At 42.6% G+C, this 20,262-nt stretch overlaps 1 protein-coding gene across 1 annotated transcript in view; it reads right to left on the reverse strand.

The window, feature by feature from the left end:
* Nucleotides 1-20,262, reverse strand: part of LOC138645862 (uncharacterized) — a 349,954-nt gene that overhangs the window by 272,474 nt on the left and 57,218 nt on the right. The window contains exon 5 of the mRNA XM_069735368.1: nucleotides 18,239-18,341. Within this exon, the coding sequence (XP_069591469.1) occupies nucleotides 18,239-18,341 (103 nt within the window). The remainder of the gene's footprint in view (nucleotides 1-18,238; nucleotides 18,342-20,262) is intronic.

Below are 20,262 nucleotides of genomic sequence, written 5' to 3' on the forward strand. Positions count from 1 at the left end.
TGCCATGGCAGTGATTACGCGTATATGAACGCTACATGTCTTTGGCTGGAAAAGCCATTTAAGCAAACTTGTGTGATAACCTGAGATTGACTTACTTTTGTCAAAAAAACACTTCAGTAGATGTTTTTCAGTAAGAAACATGGTCTATATCCGGGTGCATGCATTCTTTTCACTAATAATTATGGAAGGTGTTTTTGCTGACCTTATCACTGACCTAAGAACAGCACTAATGTCAACACTTCAACTGTATACCACAGAGTAGGTCTATATTAGCCATTAAATTTCTGCTGTTGAGTCTGTGCTTGACTCATGCCATGAGTTTACAGCCATGTGGTTGAATAAATTTAGGCATCACATGATAACTAAGCCTTTGTCACATACAGTAACTTTTTGCTTTACAAAAAAAAATTCTCATGCCTAACCTACTTAACAAAAAGTGAATATGTTGCTAATCAATATTAATTCTGCAGTCAATTTTTCAGGCTCTACTGTGATGTTGGGTCCACCTTCATGTTCATTCCCTCTGTTCGTGCTTCTGTTGCTGTGCCATGACACTTATGCAGGTGCTGCTGAAAGACGGAAGAAAATCTTGGGTGTCCGATATGGAGATACTGTAAGCTGATCAGGAAATTTCACCTACAGGTGCTTCTCACAAAATTAGAATATCATCAAAAAGTTAATTTATTTCAGTTCTTCAATACAAAAAGTGAAACTCATGTATTATACATATAGTCATCAGTCATACAGAGTGATCTATTTCAAGTGTTTCGTTCTGTTAATGTTGATGATTATGGCTTACAGCTAATGAAAACCCAAAAGTCATTATTTCTGTAAATTAGAATACTTTATAACACCAGCTTGAAAAATTATTTTAAAGAAGTTGTCCACTATTCTAACTTTTTTTTCATAAATCTTGCTATTATGTGCCACTGAAAACATCCACTGTGTTTATTTTAGCAATATTACCTTTTATCATGCTGTTGCAGCACATCCTCAGTTCTGGATGCAGCTCTCATGGGGTTAATCGACAACTTCCTTTCTCCTGCCTTATTGTGCTCTAATACTACAAGTTCCATGATGCATTGCAATGGCCTCTAAGCCCTAACCTAGCACACCCACTCCAAAACACACCCAAACCCCTCCCTCCTCTCCCTCCTCTATCTTCAAAAGGATTTGTGATGTCATTTCTTGTCCAACCTCCTCTTTTACATTTGTCCAACCCACACTCCATTACAGACAGACAGATAGATAGACAGATAGATAGATAAATAGATAGATATGGGATGGATAGATTGATACATACAGAAATATCTGTCTATATATCTATTTCTATATATTTCCATAGTTATGTCCATATCCATGTTTCTTAACCCCTTCACCGCTGGAGCCTTTTTCGTTTTCGTTTTTCGCTCCCGTTCTTCCCAGAGCCATAATTTTTCCATCAATATGGCCATGTGGGGGCTTATTTTTTGTGGGACGAGTTGTACTTTTAAACGATACTATTGGTTTTACCATGTCATATAACAGAAAACGGGAAAAAAAATTAAAAGTGCGATGAAATTGCAAAAAAAAGTGCAATCCCACACTTGTTTCTTGCTTGGCTTTTTTGCTAGGTTCACTAAATGCTAAAATTGACCTGCCATTATGATTCTCCAGGTAATTACGAGTTCATAGACACCAAACATGTCTAGGTTATGTTTTATCTAAGTGGTGAAAAAAATTCCAAACTATGTTCTGTATGTATGTTGTATGTTGTATGTACTGTATGTTGTATGTATGTACTGTATGTGTGTATGTCTTTTTTTTTTTTGTTTTACATTCAACACATTAGCCAGATGATAGGACTACTACTGTCCCATCATTGGCTAATGTGTCACTCACTGTCACTGTAGCAGGCATAGCTGAATGGGACTTGTATTCCCATCGGACGATGACTGCACATAGAGACACACACACCAATCACCCCCCCGCCCGAAGCAGACCCCAGGACCGCACCACCTGCAGATCCCAGCACTGTCAGCAGACCCCAGCACGGCCAGCAGACCCACCGCATAGCCCCGCAGACCCCCCCTGCCCCGCCCGCAGACCATAGCACCGCTAGCACACCCCAGCACCGCAGATCCCAGCACCACCAGCAGACCCCCCGCCCACAGACCCCAGCACCACCAGCACACCCCAGCACCGCAGATCCCAGCACTGCCAGCAAACCCACCACGCAGACTGCCCCACTCTGCCCACAGATCCCAGCACCACCAGCAGACCGACTGCGCAGACCCCCCTGCACCGCCCACAGATCCCAGCACCGCCTAGCTCCCAGCACAGCCAGCAGACCGCCCCACCCGCAGATCCCAGCACAGCCCCACAGACCCCAGCACTGCCCACAGCCCAGTCACTTTTGATGAGGGACCGCTGTCTGTGGAGGCTGGGTCACTCCTGCAGATGACATCACGTCAATTTCCAGAGTCTGGAAATTGACGTGATGTCGGCGGAAATTAGCGGTGGCTGCAGCCTGGAGGTTACGGGACCCGGACTCAGCTGCTGGCATAGCGCCGTTCACAGGCTAAAATGGCAACAGAAGGTATTTACAAAATTCATTAGGGGCCCCAGGGGGATACATTGGGGGGTTAATTGAAAGTAGTGGACAACCCCTTTAAAACTCGAAATGTTGGCCTACTAAAATGCATGTTCAGTAAATGCACTCCATACTTGGTCGGGGCTCCTTTTGCATCAATTACTGCATCAATGCGGTGTAACATGGAGGTGATCAGCCTGTTGCACTGTTGGGTCTGGTGTCTCTCATCTTCCTCTTGGCAATACTCCATAGATTCTCTATGGGGTTAAGGTCTGGCGAATTTGCTGGCCAATCAAGCACAGTGATATTGTTGTTTTTAAACCAGGTATTAGTACTTTTGGAAGTGTGGACACGTTCTAAGTCCTGCTGGAGAATGACATTTTCCTCTCCAAAAAGCTTGTCGGCAGAGGGAAACTTGAAGTGCTCTAAAATTTCCTGGTAGATGGCTGCGCTGACTTTGGTCATGATAAAACACAGTGAATCTACACCAGCAGATGACATGGCTCCCCAAACCATCACTGATTGTAGAAACTTCACACTAGACCTCAAGTAGCTTGGATTGTGGCCTCTCCACTCTTCCTCCAGACTCTGGGACCTTAATTTTCAAATGAAGTGCAAAATTTACTTTCATCTGAAAACAACACCTTGGACCGCTAAGCAACAGTCCAGATCTTTTTTTCCTTGGTCCAGGTAAGACGATTCTGCCGTTGTCTATTGGTCATGAGTTGCTTAACGCAAGGAATGTGACACTTGTAGCCCATGATCTGGATACGTCTATGTGTGGTGGCTATTGAAGCAATAATCCAAGCAGCAGTCCACTCCTTGCGAATCTCCCCCAAATTTTTGAATTGCCTTTTGTTAACAATCCTTTCAAGGCTGTGGCTGTCCCGGTTGCTTTTGCACCTTTTTCTACCACACTTTTTCCTTCCCTCAACTTTCCAGTAATATTTTTTGATACAGAGCTCTGTGAACAGCCAGCTTCTTTAACAATGAAATTCAAGGGAAAAGAAAGCGGTCACTAGGGAGCGCTGTGAGGGTCACAGTTAAAATTGAATGCAAAAGGTCCACCGCAGCTCCAGCCATTAACCTTCTAGGAGGATACAAAATGCAGTAGAAAATAGTAATAACGATCCAAGGAGCGCTGGAAATGAGACCAAAACAAGGATTTTAGTGCTGAACCTCAAGGATTAAACCGTCTTCATCAGAGATGAAGACAGTTTAACCTTTGAAACGCATTGTGCTTCAATAATAAAATCCTTGTTTTGGTCTCATTTCCAGCGCTCCTTGGATCGTTATTACTATTTTCTACAGCTTCTTTAGCAATGACCTTTTGTGGCTTGCCCTCCTTGTGGAGTTTGTCAATGACTGCCTTCTGGATATCTGTCAAGTCAGCAGTCTTTCCCATCATTGTGGAACCTACTGAAACAGACTAAGGGACCTTTTTAAATGCATAGGAAGCCTTTGTAGGTGTTTTTTGTTAACTATTCTAATTTACTGACATAATGACTTTGGGTTTTCATTGGCTGTAAGCAATAATCATCAATATTAACAGAAATAAACACTTGAAATAGATCACTCTGTTTGTAATGGCTCTATATAATATATGAGTTTCACTTTTTGCATTGAAGAACTGAAATAAATTAACTTTTTGATGATATTCTAATTTTGTGAGAAGCATCTGAATTATTTCCTGATAAGCATTGATCATAGGGGTCCAAAGGTCTTGTATAAGAAAGGAAGTAGTATTGCATCCACTTTCATGTTCATTCTCTCTGTTCATGCTTTGGTTGTCATGTCATGACTAATATACAGGCACTGCTAAGCAGTGGAAGAAAGATCTTGGTGTCAGATATGGTGATAAGCTGGTCAGTAAATTTCACTTCTCAAGAGAAGGGTATTGTTGTGCCCACTTTCATGTTCTTTACCTCTGTTCCTGTTTCTCTTTTGATGCTCTTTTCTACGAGCATGGGCGGTGCTTACACTATGTAGTCCCAGGCATTCATCAATGGTTGCCTGTTATAAGCTTTGCTTCCTTGTTGATATTGTTATTACATCGACACTATATATTTGATTCCTGTACCTTGACATCGGCCTGTATATTGACTCCTCTTCTACCTGATGATCCTTTTTTGGTGCCTTACATCTCGACGCAGACTTACAACAATTCTTTTTCATACTGGTACAGGCTTATGGCTTATAGGGCAATATTCAGACCTGCCTTGCACAGAGCCTTTGAGACAGTATAATTGGCCTATAAATATGAATCAAATACAAGTCATAGTCAAACAGATGTAGTCCCTGGCATTGTGGATCTAACATCATGAAACCACCCAAGACCGAATCTCTATTGCAAGTCTGGCAGGGTGTGGTAGACTCCTGGTTCCTCTCTCTCCTGTACACGGGTAACACATGTTTTATGTATATACTTTGTAGCAGGGCATATGTTCTGGTATTTTTCTGATATTGTGCATATTAGGTGTCTTTGGCCTAGCTAATCTCACGTTACAACGTATGTTGATTTGTTCCAATGAGTCAGATGTAATATATGTGGACTCACTTTGTTTACTCCAGCACCATTAGATATGTACACCTGTACTTGGTGGACAGTGACTATAGTACTGTCCTGGAGTTAATAAAGTGACTCCATAATTGCCCTATTGCTATATATAGCATGTATGTTATGTAATGAGAGCCTTTATTGTCACACTTAGTGCATATATATAATGATTTGTTGTTATCTACCAGGTTGTGTCTACCCGTTCTGTGTTTGTTATGTCTTACCAGTATGCCTGTTATGGCTTTTTTAATATAGATCAGGCTGTGGTCTTTTTTCTACTAATAAAGTGATCTTTTATAGTACCAATGTGTGGTGCCTTTGTTTATAGGTGTTTATTTATTACAGAACCTAAAGAGAATTTAACTGATTGTTTTTCTAACGATAGTAAAATTTTATTCAGCTTTGAGGAAAGTAGTAAATTATACTTTAGACTCTTCCCACAATCATCTGACTCCAAGAGTCAGCGCATGGGACACATTATATTCTTACTGCAAGGTTCTCCCCAATCTTGGACATTTTCCCTATCTTCAGACGACCCTGAGTCTTCTCACTCAACTCGTTCTTTGAGACCTTGGGTCCCTTGTAAGTTAACCCTTAGCAGGCAACATTTGCAGAGAGTAAACGTATGCTCCTGTGCCAGAGATGATGTTCAGGTGAGGTGTAATGTGAGTTTCGGTGCTGGGCCGTTGGCTCTGAATGAAATGACTGGACCCTTCATTATCAATTATGTTTTGGACTTTCCAACAAAATTAACCCCTTAATGACCGCCGATACACCTTTTAACGGCAGCAGTTAATAAGGGTGCTTATGCCTCAGTGCCGCTTTTTAACAGTTCTCAGAAATAGGTGTATATCGCCCCCCAGCTTCGAAATTTGTCTGAGGTCTCAGCTACCAGGGGTAGCTGAGACCCCAGAGAACATGATTCGGGTTGGTTTTTACCGACCCCAGTATTGCGATCACCATTATTAATGGAATAACGGCAACCGCAAAAAAAAAGTCTGATTTGCCATTTATTTTCTCTCTCTGATGTGATCACACATCAGAGGAGAAAAAATGGGGTTACTTAAATGTACCTGGTACTTCTGGTGTCCCTGAAAACCCCTGTGAAGTCCCCAGGCCGGCGACATATTCTTCTGGGAAGAAAATGGCCGCCCATGCGCAGTGTGCTCACCGAGATCTGCCGGTCGGCACCTGGCAACAATTGGAAATTTGTCCTATTGGTTTATTTTAATCACTGTGATAGACCCTACCACAGTGATCAAAATAAAAAAATAGCAAATCAAACCCACGTTTATTACCCCCTAAATTAGAAAAAAAATAATACAATTTAAAAAGTATTTCCATTTTTCCATTAGGGTTAGAGTTTTGCTAAAGTTAGGGTTGGCCTAAAGTTAGGGTTAGGGTTGGGCTATGGTTACGGTTGGGCTAGGGTTAGGGTTGGGGCTAGATTTCATAATGGGGCTTGGGTTAGGGTTGGGGCTAGGGTTTGGGTTGGGATAAAGTTAGGGTTGGGCTAAAGTTAGGGTTGGGGCTAGGATTAGGGTTGGGCTAAAGTTAGGGTTGGGCTAAAGTTAGGGTTGAGCTAGGGCTAGGGTTGTGGTAATGGTTGGTATTACGGTTAGGGGTGTGTTGAGGTTAGGGTTGTGGTGAGGATTATGGTTAGAGTTGGGATTAGGGTTAGGGGTGTGTTGGAGTTAGGGTTGGAGTTAGAATTGGGGAGTTCCACTGTTTAAGTACATCAGGGGTCTCCAAACCCCATATGGCGCCACCATTGATTCCTGCCAATTTTACATTCAAAAAGTCAAATGCGGGGTATTGGCGTACTCAGGAGAAATTGCACAACAAACTTTGTGGTCCATTTTCTCCTGATACCCTTGTGAAAATAAAAAAATTTGGTTTCAAAGTAAATTTGTTTGTGACAAAAAGTAAAATGTTAATTTTTTCCTTCCACATTGCTTTAGTTCTTGTGAAGCACCTGAAGGGTTATAAATTTCTTGACTGTGGTTTTGCGCACCTTGAGGGGGTGCCGTTTTTAGAATAGTGTAAGTTTTGAGTATTTTCTGTTATATTGACCCCCCAAACTCACTTCAAATGTGGGGTGGCCCCTAAAAAAAATGTTTTTTTAAATTTTGTTGGAAAAATTAGATAATGCTGGTCAACTTTTAACCCTCATAACGTCCTAACAAAAAAAATTATGTTTCCAAAATTGTGCTATAATTGAGTTATATCGAAGAAATTTTAGCACTAACATGAAGTAGAATATGTCATGAAAAATCAGTCTTAGAATCAGTGGGATACGTTGAAGCGTTCCAGAGCTATAACTTCATAAAGTGACAGTGGTCATAATTGTAAAAAATGGCTTGGTAATTAAGTACCAAATTGGCTCTGTCATTAAGGGGTTAAAGACTCGCTAGTGCAGTTTTCTAGTCTTGAATCCCTAGACTCATGTCTTTTGCTATCCATACTGATAGGCGACAGTGGAAGCGCAGACTTGAACACCCGATTTAGGCTACGTTCACATGTCCAGTAATTATCGGTTAAAACGGATCCAGCAGCAATCCGTTGGCAAAAAAGTTGTGCAGACACAACTTTTTTGCTCATTTTAAAATAACTGATTTCAGCTGAATCCATTTTTTACATTGAAATCTATCAAAAACAGATCCATTAATTAGTTATCCATTATTTTCCCATTTAAAACAAATCAGTTTTGTGCTAGCTGGATCAGTTTGAAATAGATGATTATTGAAAGTTGACATGCCAAGTAATATACTGTATGCTAAATATTTATTTTTTCATCTCCAGTAAGCAAAAACTGATCTGTTTCAAATGGAAGAACGACGGATGACTATTAATTAATAGTGATGAGCGAATATACTCTTACTCAATATTTCCCGAGTATGCTCGAGTGTCGTCCGAGTATTTTTTAGTGCTCGGAGATTTAGTTTTCATCGCCTCAGCTGAATGATTTACAGTTTTTAGCCAGCATAAGTACATGTGGGGGTTTCCTGGTTGCTAGGGAATCCCCACATGTAATTAATCAAACTGGCTAGTAGCTGTACATCACAAAAAAGGGGAGAAGCCAGCGCAGCCTAAGGTTAAGACGCAATACATAAAGTGCAAATGCACATATTAATTTCTAACTGTATTTTCAAAATGAGACATTTAGCAAACAATTGATCAATTCTTTGAGCCACCCCGCCTCTTCACGGCAATCTCATATTGGGGCAGTCCTACACTACGTTTTTTATATTCGCTGTGCCATAAAGGCCTCCTAAATGAACTAAATGCAAGACCACATAAAAAACATGCTGTACCTGGAGCATATACTGAGTCACCCTCATGGCGCCAGATTAGGCAAGCGAGGATAAAGGTTGACCAGGTCCAGACAGACATTTCGGATCCAACCTCCACACTGCCCATCCAGAGCCACAGATGAAGAGTGAAACAGGCTGAGGCACAGGTGCATAATTAAACAAAGCCTGAGGCAGGGCAGGGCTGCTGTGTGTGGACAGCAGCCTATCAATCACTGAGACACAGTAAGAATGGCGCACATAACCAGGCGCGGCGCACGGCAACAGTGGTGATCAGCCACTTACCAATAACAGAGCAAAAATGGGGAGAAGCCAGCGCAGCCTAAGGTTAAGATGCAATACATACAGTGCAAATGCACATATTAATTTCTAACTGTATTTTCAAAATGAGACATTTAGCAAACAATTGATCAATTCTTTGAGCCACCCCTCCTCTTCACGGCAATCTCATATTGGGGCAGTCCTACACTACGTTTTTTATATTCGCTGTACCATAAAGGCCTCCTAAATGAACTAAATGCAAGACCACTTGGCTGTGGCTCTGGATGGGCAGTGTGGAGGTTGGATCCGAAATGTCTGTCTGGACCTGGTCAACCTTTATCCTCGATTGCCTACTCTGGCGCCATGGGGGTGACTCAGTATATGCTCTGTTGTGAATTCTGTGATCAAGCTCCCTCCTGTGGTCACAAGTGGTACTGCGGCTTCTGAGTTTCCTTCCTCAGGTGATGAGGTTAAGTCGTTAGGTGCTGCTCTATTTAACTCCACCTAGTGCTTTCATCCTGGCCTCCAGTCAATGTTCTAGTATTGGTCTTGCTTCCTCCTGGATCGTTCCTGTGGCCTGTCTGCTCAGCATAAGCTAAGTTCTGCTTGTGTTCTTTTGTTGCTATATTTTCTGTCCAGCTTGCTTTTTTGGTTTTGCTTGCTTGCTGGAAGCTCTGAGACGCAGAGGGAGCACCTTAGTCGGTGCGGAGGGTCTTTTTGCCCCTCTGCGTGGTTGTTTGTAGGTTTTTGTGTTGACCGCAAAGCTATCTTTCCTATCCTCGGTCTATTCAGTAAGTCGGGCCTCACTTTGCTAAATCTATTTCATCTCTGTGTTTGTATTTTCATCTTACTCAAGTCATTATATGTGGGGACAAAATAGAAGAGAAAATCCAGCTTCCAAAAATATCCAATTTATTAAAGTTAAAATCCAAGGTCCAAAAACATGGTTCACAGGAGAGGAGATAGCAGCATGCTACGCGTTTCGAACACTAGGTTCTTTTTCAAAGCTGCTTTGAAAAAGAACCTAGTGTTCGAAACGCGTAGCATGCTGCTATCTCCTCTCCTGTGAACCATGTTTTTGGACCTTGGATTTTAACTTTAATAAATTGGATATTTTTGGAAGCTGGATTTTCTCTTCTATTTTGTTCTATTGTTTCACGTGAAGACTGCACGGCATCCGGGCTTCCCCCACAACAAATGCCTAGTAGGTGAGCTGGTTTCTCTCCATTTTTTTTTTTTCATTATATGTGGGGGGCTGACTTTTCCTTTGGGGAATTTCTCTGAGGCAAGGTAGGCTTATTTTTCTATCTTCAGGACTAGCTAGTTTCTCAGGCTGTGCCGAGTTGCATAGGGAGCGTTAGGCGCAATCCACGGCTACCTCTAGAGTTGTTTGATAGGTTTAGGGATTGCGGTCAGCAGAGTTTCCACGTCTCAGAGCTCGTCCTATGTTTTGTGGTTTTTGTCAGGTCACTTGTGTGCTCTGAACTTCAAGGTCCATTGTGGTTCTGAATTACCTATTCATAACAGTACTGGAGGACCAAAGTACTATGCTTCTCAATAGAGGGAAAAAAGAAGTTCTGAGACCATTTTTTTTTCTTTGCACTGTGTTTTGCCTTTTTTTTCCCCTAGACATTTGGGTGGTTCAGGACACAGGTGTGGTGATGGACATTAAAGGTCTGTCTTCATGTGTGGATCTTCTCACTGCAAGAGTACAAAATATTCAAGACTTTGTGGCTCAGAATTCTATGTTAGAACCAAGAATTCCTATTCCTGATTTGTTTTCTGGAGATAGAGCTAAATTTCTGAGTTTCAAAAATAATTGCAAACTGTTTCTGTAGTTGAAACCTCGCTCCTCTGGTGACCCAGTTCAACAAGTTAAGATCATTATTTCTTTATTACGTGGCGACCCTCAAGACTGGGCATTTTCCCTTGCGCCAGGAGATCCTGCATTATGTAATATTGATGCGTTTTTTCTGGCGCTCGGATTACTGTACGATGAACCTAATTCAGTGGATCAGGCAGAGAAAAATTTGCTGGCTCTGTGTGAGGGTCAGGATGAGATAGAGATTTATTGTCAGAAGTTTAGAAAGTGGTCTGTGCTCACTCAATGGAACGAATGTGCTTTGGCAGCAATCTTCAGAAAGGGTCTCTCTGAAGCCCTTAAGGATGTCATGGTGGGATTTCCTATGCCTGCTGGTCTGAATGAGTCTATGTCTTTGGCCATTCAGATCGGTCGACGCTTGTGTGAGCGTAAATCTGTGCACCATTTGGCGGTATTATCTGAGTATAAACCTGAGCCTATGCAGTGAGATAGGACTTTGACCAGAGCTGAAAGGCAAGAACACAGACGTCAGAATGGGCTATGTTTCTACTGTGGTGATTCCACTCATGCTATCTCCGATTGTCCTAAGCGCACTAAGCGGTTCGCTAGGTCCGCCACTATTGGTACGGTACAGTCGAATTTTCTTTTGTCCGTTACTTTGATCTGCTCTTTGTCATCCTATTCTGTTATGGCATTTGTGGATTCAGGCGCTGCCCTGAATTTGATGGACTTGGAGTTTGCTAGGCGCTGTGGGTTTGTCTTGGAGCCCTTGCAGTGTCTTATTCCATTCAGAGGAATTGATGCTACGCCTTTGGCCAAGAATAAGCCTCAGTATTGGACCCAGCTGACCATGTGCATGGCTCCTGCGCACCAGGAGGATATTCGCTTTCTGGTGTTGCAAAATCTGCATGATGTGGTCGTGTTGGGGTTGCCATGGCTACAAGTCCATAACCCAGTATTAGATTGGAAATCAATGTCTGTGTCCAGCTGGGGTTGTCAGGGGGTACATGGTGATGTTCCATTTCTGTCTATCTCATCATCCACCCCTTCTGAGGTCCCAGAGTTCTTGTCTGATTACCGGGATGTATTCGATGAGCCCAAGTCCAATGCCCTACCTCCGCATAGGGATTGTGATTGTGCTATCGAGTTGATTCCTGGTAGTAAGTTTCCTAAGGGTCGACTGTTTAATTTATCTGTACCTGAGCACGCCGCTATGCGGAGTTACGTAAAAGAATCCTTGGAGAAGGGTCATATTCGGCCATCGTCATCGCCATTGGGAGCAGGGTTCTTTTTTGTGGCCAAGAAGGATGGTTCGCTGAGACCTTGTATTGATTACCGCCTTCTAAATAAAATCACGGTCAAATTTCAGTACCCCTTGCCGCTGCTATCTGATTTGTTTGCTCGGATTAAGGGGGCTAGTTGGTTCACCAAGATAGATCTTCGTGGTGCATATAATCTTGTGCGTATTAAACGGGGCGATGAATGGAAAACTGGATTTAATACGCCCGAGGGCCATTTTGAGTACCTAGTTATGCCATTCGGACTTGCCAATGCTCCATCAGTATTTCAGTCCTTTATGCATGACATCTTCCGAGAGTACCTGGATAAATTCCTGATTGTATACTTGGATGATATTTTGGTCTTCTCGGATGATTGGGAGTCTCATGTGAAGCAGGTCAGAATGGTGTTCCAGGTCCTGCGTGCTAATTCTTTGTTTGTGAAGGGATCAAAGTGTCTCTTTGGTGTTCAGAAGGTTTCATTTTTGGGGTTCATTTTTTCCCCTTCTACCATCGAGATGGACCCTGTTAAGGTCCAGGCCATTTATGATTGGACTCAGCCGACATCTCTGAAGAGTCTGCAAAAGTTCCTTGGCTTTGCTAATTTTTATCGTCGCTTCATCTGTAATTTTTCTAGTATTGCTAAACCATTGACCGATTTGACCAAGAAGGGTGCTGATGTGGTCAATTGGTCTTCTGCTGCTGTGGAAGCTTTTCAAGACTTGAAGCGTCATTTTTCTTCTGCCCCTGTGTTGTGTCAACCAGATGTTTCGCTTCCGTTCCAGGTTGAGGTTGATGCTTCTGAGATTGGAGCGGGGGCTGTTTTGTCGCAAAGAGGTGCTGATTGCTCGGTGATGAAGCCATGTGCCTTCTTTTCCAGGAAGTTTTCGCCTGCTGAGCGAAATTATGATGTTGGCAATCGAGAGTTGCTGGCTATGAAGTGGGCATTCAAGGAGTGGCGTCATTGGCTTGAAGGAGCTAAGCATCGCGTGGTGGTCTTGACTGATCACAAGAACTTGACTTATCTCGAGTCTGCCAAACGGTTGAATCCTAGACAGGCTCGTTGGTCGCTGTTTTTCTCCCGTTTTGACTTTGTGGTTTCGTACCTTCCGGGCTCTAAAAATGTGAAGGCGGATGCCCTGTCTAGGAGTTTTGTGCCCAACTCTCCGGGTTTGCCTGAGCCGGCGGGTATTCTCAAAGAGGGAGTAATTGTGTCTGCCATCTCCCCTGATTTGCGGCGGGTGCTGCAAAAATTTCAGGCTAATAAACCTGATTGTTGCCCAGCAGAGAAAATGTTTGTCCCTGATAGGTGGACGAATAAAGTTATCTCTGAGGTTCATTGTTCGGTGTTGGCTGGTCATCCTGGAATCTTTGGTACCAGAGATTTGGTGGCTAGATCCTTTTGGTGGCCGTCTCTGTCGCGGGATGTGCGTTCTTTTGTGCAGTCCTGTGGGATTTGTGCTCGGGCTAAGCCCTGCTAATCCTGCCAGTGGGTTGCTTTTGCCCTTGCCGGTCCCGAAGAGGCCTTGGACACATATCTCTATGGATTTTATTTTGGATCTCCCCGTCTCTCAAAAAATGTCAGTCATTTGGGTAGTTTGTGATCGCTTCTCTAAGATGATCCATTTGGTACCCTTGTCTAAATTACCTTCCTCCTCTGATTTGGTGCCATTGTTCTTCCAGCATGTGGTTCGTTTACATGGCATTCCAGAGAACATCGTTTCTGACAGAGGTTCCCAGTTTGTTTCGAGGTTTTGGCGAGCCTTTTGTGCTAGGATGGGCATTGATTTGTCTTTTTCCTCGGCTTTCCATCCTCAGACAAATGGCCAGACTGAACGAACCAATCAGACCTTGGAAACATATCTGAGATGTTTTGTTTCTGCTGATCAGGATGATTGGGTGTCCTTTTTGCCGTTGGCTGAGTTCGCTCTTAATAATCGGGCCAGCACGGCTACCTTGGTTTCACCGTTTTTCTGCAATTCTGGGTTCCATCCTCGTTTCTCTTCAGGGCAGGTTGAGTCTTCGGACTGTCCTGGTGTGAATACTGTGGTGGACAGGTTGCAGCGGATTTGGACTTATGTAGTGGACAATTTGACCTTGTCCCAGGAGAAGGCTGAACGTTTCGCTAATTGCAGACGCTGTGTGGTTCCCCGACTTCGTGTTGGGGATTTGGTTTGGTTGTCATCTCGTTATATTCCTATGAAGGTTTCCTCTCCTAAGTTTAAGCCTCGTTTCATTGGTCCGTATAGGATTTCTGAGGTTCTTAATCCTGTGTCTTTTCGTTTGACCCTTCCAGATTCTTTTTCCATCCATAACGTATTCCATAGGTCATTGTTGCGGAGATACGTGGCGCCTGTGGTTCCATCTGTTGATCCTCCTGCCCCGGTTTTGGTGGAGGGGGAGTTGGAGTATATAGTGGAGAAGATTTTGGATTCTCGTGTTTCGAGACGGAAACTCCAGTATCTGGTTAAGTGGAAGGGTTATGGTCAGGAAGATAATTCCTGGGTCTTTGCCTCTGATGTCCATGCTGCCGATCTTGTTCGTGCCTTTCATATGGCTCATCCTGGTCGGCCTGGGGGCTCTGGTGAGGGTTCGGTGACCCCTCCTCAAGGGGGGGGTACTGTTGTGAATTCTGTGGTCAAGCTCCCTCCTGTGGTCACAAGTGGTACTGCGGCTTCTGAGTTTCCTTCCTCAGGTGATGAGGTTAAGTCGTTAGGTGCTGCTCTATTTAACTCCACCTAGTGCTTTGATCCTGGCCTCCAGTCAATGTTCTAGTATTGGTCTTGCTTCCTCCTGGATCGTTCCTGTGGCCTGTCTGCTCAGCATAAGCTAAGTTCTGCTTGTTTTCTTTTGTTGCTATATTTTCTGTCCAGCTTGCTTTTTTGGTTTTGCTTGCTTGCTGGAAGCTCTGAGACGCAGAGGGAGCACCTCCGTACCGTTAGTCGGTGCGGAGGGTCTTTTTGCCCCTCTGCGTGGTTGTTTGTAGGTTTTTGTGTTGACCGCAAAGCTATCTTTCCTATCCTCGGTCTATTCAGTAAGTCGGGCCTCACTTTGCGAAATCTATTTCATCTCTGTGTTTGTATTTTCATCTTACTCACAGTCATTATATGTGGGGGGCTGCCTTTTCCTTTGGGGAATTTCTCTGAGGCAAGGTAGGCTTATTTTTCTATCTTCAAGACTAGCTAGTTTCTCAGGCTGTGCCGAGTTGCATAGGGAGCATTAGGCGCAATCCACGGCTACCTCTAGTGTTGTTTGATAGGTTTAGGGATTGCGGTCAGCAGAGTTTCCACGTCTCAGAGCTCATCCTATGTTTTGTGGTTTTTGTCAGGTCACTTGTGTGCTCTGAACTTCAAGGTCCATTGTGGTTCTGAATTACCTATTCAGAACAATGCTCCAGGTACAGCATGTTTTTAATGTGGTCTTGCATTTAGTTCATTTAGGAGGCCTTTATGGCACAGCGAATATAAAAACGTAGTATAGGACTGCCCCAATATGAGATTGCCGTGAAGAGGTGGGGTGGCTCAAAGAATTGATCAATTGTTTGCTAAATGTCTCATTTTGAAAATATAGTTAGAAATTAATATGTGCATTTGCACTTTATGTATTGCGTCTTAACCTTAGGCTGCGCTGGCTTCTCCCCTTTTTTTTGCTCTGTTATTGGTAAGTGGCTGACCACCACTGTTGCCATGCGCCGCGCCTGGTTATGTGCGCCATTCTTTCTGTGTCTCAGTGATTAATAGGCTGCTGTCCACACACAGCAGCCCTGCCCTGCCTCAGGCTTTGTTTAATTATGCACCTGTTCCTCAGCCTGTTTCACTCTTCATCTGTGGCTCTGGATGGGCAGTGTGGAGGTTGGATCCGAAATGTCTGTCTGGACCTGGTCAACCTTTATCCTCGCTTGCCTACTCTGGCGCCATGGGGGTGACTCAGTATATGCTCCAGGTACAGCATGTTTTTAATGTGGTCTTGCATTTAGTTCATTTAGGAGGCCTTTATGGCACAGCGAATATAAAAAACGTAGTGTAGGACTGTCCCCATATGAGATTGCCGTGAAGAGGCGGGGTGGCTCAGAGAATTGATCAATTGTTTGCTAAATGTCTCATTTTGAAAATACAGTTAGAAATTAATATGTGCATTTGCACTTTATGTATTGCGTCTTAACCTTAGGCTGCGCTGGCTTCTCCCCTTTTTTTGCTCAGTAGCTGTACATCGTCCAGCTGGAGTGAAAAAAACTAAATCTCTGAGCACTAAAAAATACTCGGAGGACACCCGACCGTGCTCGGGAAATCTCGAGTAACGAGTATATTCGCTCATCACTATTAATTAACAGATATTTCCTTATGATTCTGCTAAATTATTGTTCACTGTTTGACTGAAATTCTTTATTGATTTTGGTTCCACATCTAATTTTGTTGAAGCCAATGTGTCTAAAGAGCTTTGATTATTCTTGCTAAAATTACGTTTTCCTGTGAAAGTCACTGTTATTGATAATGCACCTGTAACCCAGAGTATGGTGAAGTGCAGTATGTCACTTAGGTCGGTGTCCCTGCTTATTGGCTTTCTGACTCTACATTGTGAATCCATTTAGTTGTTTGCTCTTGAAAATATGTCTCCAACTGTGGTTTGGCTGTGACCCTGGTTACTTAAACATAGCCTGGTTATTGACTGGCATCAGGGCGATATTGTACACTGGAGCCTTGAGTGTCAGAACAAATGAATGTCCTTGTCTGTAAATTTTTCAAAAGCTTTACTCACTGGTTTACCTGAAGTATTTGATAGTTTTTCTGATTTTTTTTCTGCATTAGAATCTGAAAAATTGCCCACATTGGATTTTAAAATGTTCATGTGATTTGGTAGAAATTAATTTTCACCTTCCCTGGAGTAAAATATATACACTTTTGGGTCCAACACATCAGGCCATGAAAGATTATATAGTTGACAGTCAGCAAAAAAGATTTAGTAGACGTTACACATGTTTGTTTACCTATATGTGGTTGATTATACCGATTTTAGCCTTATATATATTAAAAGTTAATTTTTATTATTAGTCACACCCTGCTTTGATACAATTTTTTGACTGGTGACACACCGCTGTTTTTGACGTTACACATCAGTAACAGATGCAGTTTTCTTCTTTGTTGGTGAGAAAGATTGAGGTCTGACACCATGTATTGACTAACAAGAATTTAACAAAAATTACTGTAAAGACTCAGTATCCTCTGTCACTCATATCTGATCTCTATAATCCGTTGTTGGGAGTCCATTGGTTCACCAAACTTAATCTCAGGGGTGCATATAATCTGATCTACAGTATATAAGAGAAGGAGATGTGTGGAAGGCAGTATTTACTACATCTGGGTTGTCACTATGAAAATATTGTGATGCCGTTTGAGCCAGACGTTTTTCAAAATTGGTATATATTCAGAGATAAGCTCAACAAAATTATAAAGAGGGCAAGCGCAGCTGTTGGCTTCCATCTTGACTCTTTTGAGAAGGTAGTGGAAGATAGGATTCAGATGAAGTATAGGGCTGTAATGAACATTAATACACACCCACTATACGAGCTGTTCTTGAAGCAGAAGAGCACATTCAGCAGTCGTCTAATCCTACCACCTACAGTGGTTTATTCTACGAGTTTCGGAGTACATATGACTTCTTCTTCAGGAAAATACCACTGTTCAATTGTACACTTTGTCTGTTTCTGGATGAGCTGGCAGCACGGATCATAACCCACAAATCCACCTATTCAGCGATTTAGCTACGGTCGCGTGTCGACCTGTGGATCTGCGGCATCCGGCACTATATGCCTATGAATCTTCTTCATCAGGTGAGCAGTTACATTACTGGCGAATCTTCCTTTAAATCGTGAGATAAGACACTATCTGTGCTTTTTCTTTCCTACAATGGTATATCTCTAATAATTAAGGTATTCCTAGTTGACCTAAAACGGGAAAGGTTTATTCTAATTTCATGTCACATATTGAGAAAAACATGCATATGTGTCTTTTTGTATAGTGTATATAGTGTATGTAAACTTTTAGTTTCAACTGTATGTAGACTTCTTTTCTGTTTGACAATTCTGTTCTTGTTTGTGACATCCCATCACTGATGCACCTTCCCGACCATCCTTTTCCAGACTGATGTGGCCTTAAATCTGTCTATACTTTGGAACCTTTGTGCAGAACTTAAAAGGGGATGCAAAACTACACCAGTGCTACAAGTCTCCATTTTAAGGATCGGTGGAGATGCTATAAGGCAAACCCCCTAACAATCATAAAGTGTTGTCATATCCTAGTATAATATACTGTATAATATAAAAAACACACCGCTAAAACTCTGACATCTAAATAAAAAAAGTTACTCATGCTGGGAAAGAGAAATTTCAAACGTTGAATTGTATTTTTTTTTACATTTTTTGTGTTATCACATTCATCCTACCTTGACAGCTCTAAGCAGCATATTGGTCTCTGCTTTCACCCCTTTCTGGTCAAGATGCTCATATGCAGTAAACGCCAGGTTTGCTTCTTGAATGGCAGAAAAACTATTTGAGAAAATTAACATTAGCGGTGATGGAATTGTTGAATACATTTAAGTTGTTCATAGCAATCCATTGTTTTGTACAAAATCCATGCATTTGTACAAAATATCAAACAGCTAAATAGCTCAAAATTATTATTAAGGAAGATGTCTTTGCCCTTTTGCAAAGCCCCAGCATGTGAGCCTGTTCTTCCTTTGCATCAGGCAGAGTAAACCACTAAAACATTTTTTTTTTAAGCTGGAGTGATGTGACACTGACGTTCTCTTAGACCTTTAGCCGATTGTATTTCAACTATTCAGCAGCCGCTAAATAACCATTGAAAGCAACTACTTTTTTATGACATTTAAAAACGCCAAAGAGAAGACTTTGAAAGTTCATGTCACAGCTTGGTGTAGGACGTTCTGATGTTGGTTTCTTATTGTTCTGTATGCTCATTTGTAGATTTGTTCCTGAATGTTCCTTATTAGAGATGAACAAGTTTATTCTAGTGAATTGAATTATCCTTGAATTTTTCAAAAAATCATTTTCTCCATAATACAGATTTTTTTACATTTGCTCCTCACAAATTCAGCAAAAAGGTGCTAGCTGCCACCAACATTTTAGTAAACTGTAGTGGGCCAGGCAAAAGGTTACAAAATTAATACTATGATATTAATATTATAATAATACTCACTTGCTTGTTCACCTATCCCACTGGCCTAACAGCCTGCAGTTCAGTCCTGCCTACTTCTTTCCTTCTTGTCGTGTACATCCGCTTCTGCCTCTTCACTCCAGACTGTGGCTTCCGGTTTGACGAGGCCTCAGATGTCACTGCATGCTGTTGCAGCATAGGCAAGTTATTACCACGCTTTCCGCCTGAATAACAGCGCAGCACCCATTGAATTCAGAGGCCTGGTCAAGCCATAAGTCAAGGCCTGAAGTAAAGAGATTGAAGGAGGATGCATGTGATAAGGGAAAGGGCTGAAATAAGACACGGAGGACCGGGTGGTGAGCTACAGGGACGGTGGGACTGGTGAGTGGTGAGGTATTATCTTTTTTCTTTCGTCTTTTATTTCTTTATTCATTTCTTTTTTTATATCCTATGTTTATTACCGTCTGGGTTCTGAAGGACCCCAGAACAGAATAAGGAAAATTCAATAAACATTTATTAACATAAATCAAATTCTCCTGTAAAATCTGTATCATTTGGTGAATTTGAATCTTGACAGGTTCGATCAACTCTAGTCCTTATACATCGGAAGATTGTGGATTCTCATCTACTTACAAATTATATTTTTTCTATTTAGTGCTTCTCTTAGAAGCAGGGATGTATGTGTTAGGGGTCAAGGTCCCACCTCTGCACAGGGGGAATCTCAGGCCATCTCCGCTGCGGTCTCCCATTCTTCTCCTGCCGCAGTTGAGCCTGCTCAGCAGAGACATCGGTCCCAGCGTCTTGCTCAGTCTCAGCGTCTTGCTCAGTCTCACTCTGTGAAAAGGATTACTGCTGCTTTTCCAGCTTCTGCCATTGAAGCCAGTGCTGGGCAGCGGCGAGCAGACGCTTTTGGGACTAAGTCCTGCTTTTCCCCTTCTGAGCATGCCGGGGTAAGATCTGTCATTGGAGATCAAGGGTCACATGCTTAGATACTGCAGCAAAACTCATTGGTTCTCCAGGAAGGTCCTGAAGTTGCTCAGGCTCTATGGCAGCCTCTCATTGGTCCTTCTAGGAAGGTCCTGTACTTGCTGCAGCTATAAAAGGTTCGCATGGTGGCACGGCCATGTGCTAGTATCAAATCTAAGTGATGTGCTTTGTGCCAGTGTGGTTACATGTATATGTATTCTGGGACCCGGCTGAAATAAGCCCCTAGAATACCGGCACCTCCGGTGAGGAGATTGTGTGTATGGATTCAGGGCCCTGGCTGAAATAAGCCCCTAGAATACCGGCTCC

The sequence above is a fragment of the Ranitomeya imitator genome, chromosome 7 (genome assembly GCF_032444005.1).
Source record: "Ranitomeya imitator isolate aRanImi1 chromosome 7, aRanImi1.pri, whole genome shotgun sequence".
NCBI lineage: Eukaryota > Metazoa > Chordata > Amphibia > Anura > Dendrobatidae > Ranitomeya > Ranitomeya imitator.